The sequence below is a fragment of the Chinchilla lanigera genome, unplaced genomic scaffold (assembly GCF_000276665.1).
Source record: "Chinchilla lanigera isolate Chin_1 unplaced genomic scaffold, ChiLan1.0 scaffold00023, whole genome shotgun sequence".
In the NCBI taxonomy this organism is placed as follows: domain Eukaryota; kingdom Metazoa; phylum Chordata; class Mammalia; order Rodentia; family Chinchillidae; genus Chinchilla; species Chinchilla lanigera.
This window is the reverse complement of record NW_004955424.1, coordinates 1,953,405-1,962,699: the sequence shown is the minus strand read 5'-3', so window position 1 is coordinate 1,962,699 and position 9,295 is coordinate 1,953,405. Positions and strand designations below refer to the sequence as shown.

Here is a 9,295-nt window from a genome sequence, read left to right as displayed (position 1 = left end):
GTACTTAACCTTCCCTGGCTGCCTGCTCTGAAGGGTCACAGCTGTGGTCGCTAAGGCTGCAGATGAGGCCGTCTTTGCCTTCTTTATTGATGCCCTCGGCACAGCCCAATGCTTCCTTTGTTTCCTTCTGCAAATTCCCGTCCACTCTCCCCCGCGCGCGTCATTTCACCGAGAGGCTTCTGCTTCACAATTTACCTAATTCTAGCGAAGGGCGGCTGGCGTCTGCTGCAGGGGGTGTGTCCACCTCCGCAGGGCGAAGCGCAACCTTTGCGCAGAGCCGGCCTACGAACGGCACGAGTTCCGGTGCTCTTGTCACCCCTGGCGCTGGGGGGGCCACCGTGACAGTAGCCCTGGCCATCCCCAACGGGGGTCGCAGCCTGCGGGAGATACAGCGACAGCCGCCCTTCCGTGCCCCTCTTCCCGCAGGGACGCCACGAAATCGCTCCCCACTCCTGGTCGGCTCAGCTTGGTGTCGCTCCTTTTCCTTCCTTGTCCCTCTGTAATCCCATTAACGGGCAAAACTAGGACGAGCGCAGGTGGACATGTTAAGCGTCGGCTTCCGGCCCGAGCAGGCGGTTTCTCCCGCGGAGAGAGCCGCCCAGGCTCCTCCAAGGGCTCCAAGGGATTTTCTCCCAAGAAAAAAAAAAAAGGCTCCTTCAGGTTTCTCTCGAACAAAAGACTGAAATCTCTGAACCCCCATTTTCCTTTTGTCTTCTCAGAGGCACAGGAAAGCCAGGCAGGGCCGGGGCAGCCCCAGCAGCGGCCCCCTTGCTCATCGAGGGCAGCGTGCGGCCTCTGCATTAGGGTCAGGGAAGGGTGACACGCTGCGGACAGGGGGACGGCATTGTTAACATCGATAGCAGCACTCTCATGAGCTCTCTTTCCAGCCGTTCTCCAGGAAGCCATTACCCAAGAAATTACTAGCAACTGGGCGGGCGCCCCTCAGCAGTTCCACCCGCCGGCGGCGAGCAGGGTGGGAAGAACATGGCTGTGGGATGACACGCCCGCGGGCCAGCCAACATGGCCACCTCCACATGGCCGAGAGCCACCGGCTCCCTGTCACAAGGCGTCCACAGGCGGGGCGGCCGGAAGGACCCTTGACACGACAGAACCGGAGCATAAACCCGGCGATTCCACCCGCCACCGCTGGGGGCCGCGACCTAGCGGACTGATATTCCGGCCAACGGTCGGTGGGAAGGTGCCACGTCACAGCAGAGGGGAGCCGGGCTCTAAAGCTCCCGGCGCCTTTCCTCCCACGTGGGACGTGAAAGGACACAACGGCTCTGTGGACTCGTATTTCCACTGGCCCCTTGTTTATAAGTGCTTAAAACGGCTAAGTACTCTCAGGAGGAGCGGTTGCTTCCGTTGCCTCCCCCCGCCTCGCAGAGTGGTTCGGCCCAGGGGTGCTGCGGTCCCTCCCTCTAGCTCCCCGCCACCTCCGCGCCAGTGGCGCATTGGCGCGCGGGGCCGGGGGGCGGGGCCGAGCCGGGCGCGCGCGGGCGCTGCTCTATAAATGCTGGGCCTCGCCGCCGGCCCGGTCGTTCGCTCCGCGCCGCCTGCCCTCTCGAAGTAGGACGACGTTCGTAGTGTGCGCGTTTCGCAGTCGCTTTCTCGCTGCTGTCTGCTTGTCTCCTCCACGCCGCCCTCTCAGTCCACCATCGCCAACATGAACGGGCAGCTCAACGGTTTCCACGACGCGTTCATCGAGGAGGGCACGTTCCTCTTCACCTCAGAGTCTGTGGGGGAAGGCCACCCAGGTGAGATGGCGGGGCTTGGGACACGGCGAGGGGCGGGCGGGAGCGTCGGCCGGGGTCGCCGAGGATGGGGTGGGCGAGGGCCGTCCTTGCCGTGCGGACAGTGGGAGGGACGGCGGCCGCGCGCCTTCCTCGTGGCGTCGCCGCCGCGCGGGCCCCCGTCGCCGCTCCCTTCCCCCTCCCCCTCCCCGTCCCGGTCTTCCCCTCCCATCCGGCCGCGCGCCCAGGCCGGCGGAAGATTCCAGAAAGCGAGAAGGGCGGGGGCCGCCCCAGTGTGTGTTCTGCCCGGGGAGGGCACTGTTCCCCGCTGGTCCTCGCGTCGGTAAAATCTCCAGTGGGTGACCCTCCCCGCGTGCTCGCGTCCGGCCCGCGGGCGCGCGCGCCCCGCATTGCAGCGGCGGCCACGTGCTAGCCGCATGTGGCACCCGGGCGAGGGGCGCCCCAGGCCGCGGTTTGGGGGTGGAGGCGGGTGACTCGTGACGTCCTGTCATCTTCGCCACTGCCGCTTCGGGTACCCTGAGCAACACGGACGTGCCCTTAGGCGACCCCAGCCTGGGCTTCAAGGTGACAGCCTCGGGCTAAATATAGTGCACGGCGAGGCCGTCCTTATTTGGACCGTGGGTGCAAAGGATGGGAAGTGTGAATTCAGTGCTGGCTCCATTGGTTTGGGTTTCCTTTCAAAGTCTCACCGACTGTGGAGGTTTGGCTTAACGTTTCCTTCGGGCTTTGTCCACCGAAGCGCCATTATGGGAATTTGCACGGGAACGAGTGGAGCTGTTTCCTGGAAGTTCCAATCCGTACTTGAACACAGGACCCAGTAAATGCCATTGTTGTGCTCTTTGGACTGCTTCTAGACATTTAGGGTGGCCACAATAACGTGACGCTAGTTTGATTACTTGAGAATTCTGCCGTGCCAGTGGTGAAATCCCACAAGCAGCCTTGGTGAATGCTCTGAAGGTCATACGTTCTACTGCGGGGTTATCTGACATTTAAATTTGAGTCTGGAATACATAGTTCTGTTTTAAATGGTTATAGAAAATTCAGGAGAGAGGGCGTTTTGTCCCTCCCTCAATAATGATATACTGTATGGTGGGGGATATTCTGAGATTCAGCATTAATTTGAGCGGGGTTTTTTTGTTTTGTTTTGAGACAGTGTCGCTGTGCAGTTCAGGCCGGCCTTGAGCTCACTTTGTAGCCCAGGCTGGTTTCAAATTCTCAACGATCCTCCTGCCTCAGCCTCTCCCGAGTGCTGGGATTACAGGTGTGCACCACCACACCTAGCTAATTTGAGCATTTTCTAGTCTGTTGAGCTTTTGTTGAAGTCTTTAAATTCTCTTGTTGCCCTAATTGGTGTTGAAGATTAAGGAGGCAGATCTGCATACATCTTAGTTCTTTAAGACTTGGTTGGTAACACCTGTGGAATTATCAGCTGTAGAAAAAGTAGACTGGAGTGTGTGTGTCTGTCCTTGTGCTCTCGCATGACCGCTGCAAGCCAGCTCCACTGGAAATGAAACCCAGTGCCTTTGCTGAGCTATATCCTCAGCCCATTTACTTTGAGAATGGCTAAATGGCTCAGGCTGGTGTAAACTCTCATGATCATCCTACCACAGGCAGCCTCCCATGGTACTGAGATTATGCGAATGTACCATCACAGTGGGCTTCAACTGTTGAAAAAATTAGTAAGGCAGAAAAGTTCACCGTATTGGTTGGTTAGATTTAAGAATTGTCTTTGAAAATTAATGAATTTTTGATCAATTTTATGTGCCTGTATCTGGTAATCTGAACAAGTACTTTGAAGATAATATGAAATATAACAACCATTGTTGATTTCCTATCTTTTTTTGAAATTCTGTATTGTTTTTAATTTTTAAAAATTTTTTATTTTCTTTAAAATTAAAAAAACAAAAAAGTTAATACTCTAAAACTAAATGTTTCTTTGCTTAGGCTTTTAAATTTTAAAATGTCATTTCTACTTTTCACCTGTTTAATGTCAGTTTTAGTGGTTGTTCTTAGAAAAATAAAAATACTTGAAGGAAGGGCTAAAGTCCTTGTAAGAAATAAAATGCATATATATCATAGTATAAGCCAGGCATGGTGGCGCACGCCTGTAATCCCAGCTGAGGCAGGAGGATTGTTGGAAGTTCGAGACCAGCCTGGGCTACAAAGTGAGCTCAAGGCCAGCCTGAACTGTATAGCGAGACCCTGTCTTAAAATGAAAAACAAAACAAAACAAACATATTAAGATGCATTAAATGTGCTGAGTGTGTTGGCTTAACTGAGTTGATGAGCTTGTACAGTGACCAAGGTGTCAAGTTTTCAACTAACATGCACTGTTGTCTCTAGCTTTTAATATTCATATACTCTGTGATAAAGCAGTGCTTTGAATAGCAGTTAAGATCTGCATCGTTTGTGCCATTGATTTGTTCACTATTGTACATTTGTATGTTTTACCCAGAGTGTTTAAAAAAAAAGGCAAAACTAGCTTTTCCAGTTGATGGGAATGAGACATTCATAATAAGTTTTTAAAAATTAAGTCAAGGATTTTCTCTTCCAGATAAGATCTGTGATCAGATCAGTGATGCTGTCCTTGATGCCCACCTTCTGCAGGACCCAGATGCCAAAGTGGCTTGTGGTAGGTGCAGAACGGGTGTGCTTACTTATCAACTCATAAAAAGTAACATTGAAAACGTTTGTAAAAGTGGCATTTGCTATGAACCTTTTCTTTACTAGAAACTGTTGCTAAAACTGGAATGATCCTTCTTGCTGGGGAAATTACTTCCAGAGCTGCCATTGACTACCAGAAAGTGGTTCGTGAAGCCATTAAGCACATTGGATATGATGATTCTTCCAAAGGTGTGTTTTAATGATTGCATTTTTACTAAGCTTTTTTTCCATTTCCAGCAGAGCTAATGATAATTGAAACTTCTAGAATGTTCCTTCCTAGTACTCCTAAATTCCAGTTGTGTAGTTTTGTTTTACTTTGCTGTTTGTTCCAGCTCTATTCCAGCCGCTTAAAAGTATGACATTTTGGTGTAGGGTAGGTATCCCATTACCCTTACATACTAGATATCGCTAAACTACATTTTCTTCCCTATACTTCTGATGTACTTTTTATGTTAAAAAAAGCACTTTATTAGCTATTGTCTTTGCCACATCCATACTGCTAACACTGCTATTGTGCTTTGCGACAATTCAAGTGAGGGTTATTTGAGCATACTGTATGCTATAACAGCTAGTAGACAGCTGCAGAGTGACTTAAGGGGGAGGTGGCATATACGGCTTAGACATGTTGGACAGAAGAGTGATTCCTTTTCTGGGAGAGACAGAATTTCATCATGTTCAGAACAACAGGCTAGATTTACAAATTTACTTTCTGGAATTTCCCATTTAATATTTTGAGATAAATATTGGAAAAAACTAAGAGCACAAAATTAAAACCATGATAGAGGACTACTATATCTGATTTCTTTGTAATGGAGTTGTGAATTGTGTTGTAAATAGAGAAGGTATTATGACTTTCTTTGCCTAGAAAAACATTTTTGTTTATAGGGTTTGACTACAAGACTTGCAATGTGCTGGTGGCCTTAGAGCAACAATCACCAGATATTGCTCAAGGTGTTCATCTTGACCGGAATGAAGAAGACATTGGTGCTGGAGACCAGGTACTGTGATAGAGGCTGTTTGCATCTCTTAAAAATATATTCTAAAACTTGAAATGATCACATTAGTGACTTATCCTTTTTCAGGGCTTAATGTTTGGTTATGCCACTGATGAAACTGAGGAGTGTATGCCTTTAACCATTGTGTTAGCCCACAAGCTAAATGCCAAACTGGCTGAATTACGCCGCAGTGGTACTCTGCCTTGGTTACGCCCAGATTCAAAAACCCAAGTAAGTGATCTTAAAGCTGAACTGTCTCCCCGCCTTCAGGAGACCAAGGCAGGAAGGATGACTGCCACAAGTTCAAGCCAGCCTGGGCTACATAGTGAGTTCAAGGCCAACCTGAACTACATAGTGAGACCCTATCTCAAAAACCAAGAAGTTGTACTGTCCCGAATTACACTAGCATAGGAAATCCATAAAGTTATTTAGTTGTAGCTGAGCAGAGTAACGTTTGTGTTTTTGTAGTGTTATAACTTAAGATAGAGTTAGTTATTGTTTGGTAAGCAGCATTCTGATAACCGATGTTGTTTTCAAGGTGACTGTGCAGTATATGCAAGATCGAGGTGCTGTGATTCCCATCAGAGTCCACACAATTGTTATATCTGTTCAACATGATGAGGAAGTTTGTCTTGATGAAATGAGAGATGCCCTAAAAGAGAAGGTTATTAAGGCTGTTGTGCCTGCAAAGTATCTTGATGAGGACACAATCTATCACCTACAGCCAAGCGGCAGATTTGTTATTGGTGGACCTCAGGTAATGTTAACTCAGGGTTTTGTATGTTTGTGTTTTGTTTTTGGATCATAGGTTACTGGGGAATTTTTCACTACTATCACTTTCTTTTAGGCTTTGTGAAGTATACCTGTGAATCTTGAATGGTTTAGAACAAAACCTAATGTGGAACCATTTATTAGGGAGGATTAGGTATAAAATGACTGAAATCCTTTAATTCCAGGGTGATGCTGGTTTGACTGGCCGGAAAATCATTGTGGACACTTATGGTGGTTGGGGAGCTCATGGAGGTGGTGCCTTTTCAGGAAAGGATTATACCAAGGTGGACCGTTCAGCTGCTTATGCTGCTCGTTGGGTGGCAAAATCCCTTGTTAAAGGAGGTCTGTGCAGAAGGGTTCTTGTACAGGTACATTTATATACTCTTTATGTAACTGGAATGGTTAAAGTTGTGTAAGCTGGGAGGATATTTAGTAATACCTTAGCTACTTGGTTTATGCCGACGTATTACTCAAGTATGTCTTAGAAGTACTAACTCTTAGAACGTTTGGATCCTTATAGGTCTCTTATGCTATTGGAGTTTCTCATCCCTTGTCGATCTCCATTTTCCATTATGGTACCTCTCAGAAGAGTGAGAGAGAACTGTTAGAGATTGTGAAGAAGAATTTTGATCTTCGCCCTGGGGTCATTGTCAGGTAAAGATGGTAAAGCATATTGCTAATGAAAAATAAAGGGTGTGGGTGTGTATACATACTACTTAAATCCAGGGGGTGAAGGTAGACTCCTTAAGTGGGGGAATAGCTAATTTCCAAAATGTGCTGATGCTTTAAATTGCCTGTGGGGGGGGGGGGGCTTAGTTGAGAAATAAAATTAGTGTTCCATGGCTTAGACTAACAAATAGATAACAGGATTTGCTCATACCTAAAGGTGTTTGACCTAAGAAATTTAATATGTAGATAAGTGGGATGTTCAAGGCTGTTACAAAGGAAATAACCATAGTGAGCAGTGGGACCTTGGTAAGTATTCTGTGATCTCAGATGAGTTTTTTGGTAATTGGAATTCCTCAGAATAATGGTTTTCCTGTTTGTTGAGCCAGGGCCGGAAAAAGAGCTGTAGTTACTAATAAGAACTGTGCAAGGAGTTTGGACACCAGGAAAGTAACAAACATTTCTGCCACAAACTTTTTTCCTAGCATACCCCAGAGAACTGAACTCATTTGCCAGAGCTCTTGAAAATGAGTCTTGCTGATTGTTTTGTTTTATTTTAATTGAATGCTACATATTAAGTTACGGACTTATATATTCCAGGGATCTGGATCTGAAGAAGCCAATTTATCAGAGGACTGCAGCCTATGGCCACTTTGGTAGGGACAGCTTCCCATGGGAAGTGCCCAAAAAGCTTAAATATTGAAAGTGTTAGCCTTTTTTCCCCAGACTTGTTGGCGTAGGCTACAGAGAAGCCTTCAAGCTCTGAGGGAAAGGGCCCTTCTCCCTAATTTTTCCTGTCCTCTTTCAGCTCCTGATCAGTTGGCAGTCACTCTTTAGTCAATGACATGAATCTTAGCTTTTGTGGGGGACTGTAAGTTGGGCTTGCTATTCTGTCCCTAGGTGTTTTGTTCACCATTATAATGAATTTAGCGAGCATAGGTGATCCATGTAACTGCCTAGAAACAGACAACACTGTAGTGAATAATGCTTTGAAATTGAACCTTTGTGCCCTATCACCCAAACCTCCAAAGTCCTAATTGCGTTGACTTTCCCACCATGCTGAAAATGTCCTTGTAATGTGCACGTAAAGTACTTGTAGTTCCACTATAGCCTGTCTGGCAATGCCACAGCCCTATCAGCATGAATTTGTAATGTCTTGAGCTCTATTATGAATGTGAAGCCCTCTCCTAACTCGCCCTGTAACTTGATCCATTTCTAATTATGTAGCTTTGTCAGGGAGTGTTCCTTATCCAATCAGTCTTGCATGTAACGCAAGTTCCAGTTGGAGCTCTAGCCTGACATCAAAGAAAGGCAGTTACTATTAAACCATCTCCCTGGTGCTTATGCTCTAATTGCCACCTCTAACAGCACCAAATCAAAATCTCCACTTTTCAGCTGTCTTTTGGAGGACGTACGTAATAAGGTTTTTAATTTAGTAAAACCAATCCTATGCATGGTTTCAGCACTAGCCAAACCTCACCAACTTAGTCTAGAAAAACAGGCACTTGGCACCCTTGTGATGTCATACAGAGAAGTCACAGGGCAGTACCTGAGGGTCTGTAGGTTGCACACTTTGGTACCAGATAACTTTTTTTTTCTTTATAAGAAAGACTGAGTATTCCACACTGCACAATAATTCCTCCCAGGGTTTTAACTTTGTTTTATTTTCAAAACCAGGTCCAATGAGCTTTCTGAACAGCTGGTGTAGCTACAGAGAAACCAGCTTCCTTCAGAGAGCAGTGCTTTTGGCGGGGAGGAGGAAATCCCTTCATACTTGAACATTTTCTAATTGCTTATTTATTGTATTCTGGGGTATGGCGTAAGTACAGAGAAGCCATCACCTCAGATGGCAGCTTTTAAAAAGTTTTTTTTTTTCTTTTCTTTCTTTTTTTTTCCTTTCCTCAACACCATGATTCCTTTAACAACATGTTTCCAGCATTCCCAGGTAGGCCAAGGTGTCCTACAGAAAAACCTTGGGTTAGACCTACAGGGGGTCTGGCTGGTGTTATAGAAGGGAGGGCAGAGCTGGTGCAGCTGGCCATGGAGAAAGCTGACTTGGCTGGTGTGGTACAGAGAAGCCAGCTTGTTTACATGCTTATTCCATGACTGCTTGCCCTAAGCGGAAAGTGCCTTTCAGGATCTATTTTTGGAGGTTTATTACGTATGTCTGGTTCTCAATTCCAACAGTTTAATGAAGATCTAAATAAAATGCTAGGTTCTACCCTAACTGTGTCCATTATTTTTTTAATGCTGTAGTTCTACCTTTAATAGCCCTTGAGAATTATAATCAATAATTCAGGAACATTAGTCTTGGCCAATACCTTTTTCACACTTCAACCTTATTTATCTGGAGAGAAGAGGCTTATTCTAAGACCAGTAGTGGACTCCTGTAAACACAGATAATGCTGTGATAAAAGGTGAATGGCTAGAGTAAAAAGACCTTAA

At 46.5% G+C, this 9,295-nt stretch overlaps 1 protein-coding gene across 1 annotated transcript; it reads left to right on the top strand.

Annotated features, from left to right (window-relative positions):
* Positions 1–1,535: 1,535 nt before the first annotated feature.
* Mat2a (methionine adenosyltransferase II, alpha) lies at positions 1,536–9,077 on the top strand. Its single transcript, XM_005385425.2, has 9 exons — positions 1,536–1,757; positions 4,309–4,386; positions 4,485–4,607; positions 5,304–5,416; positions 5,501–5,644; positions 5,952–6,170; positions 6,370–6,552; positions 6,705–6,838; positions 7,451–9,077. Exons 1-9 carry the CDS (start codon positions 1,667–1,669, stop codon positions 7,551–7,553), a joined length of 1,188 nt encoding a protein of 395 aa, XP_005385482.1. The 5' UTR covers positions 1,536–1,666; the 3' UTR covers positions 7,554–9,077.
* Positions 9,078–9,295: the final 218 nt, after the last annotated feature.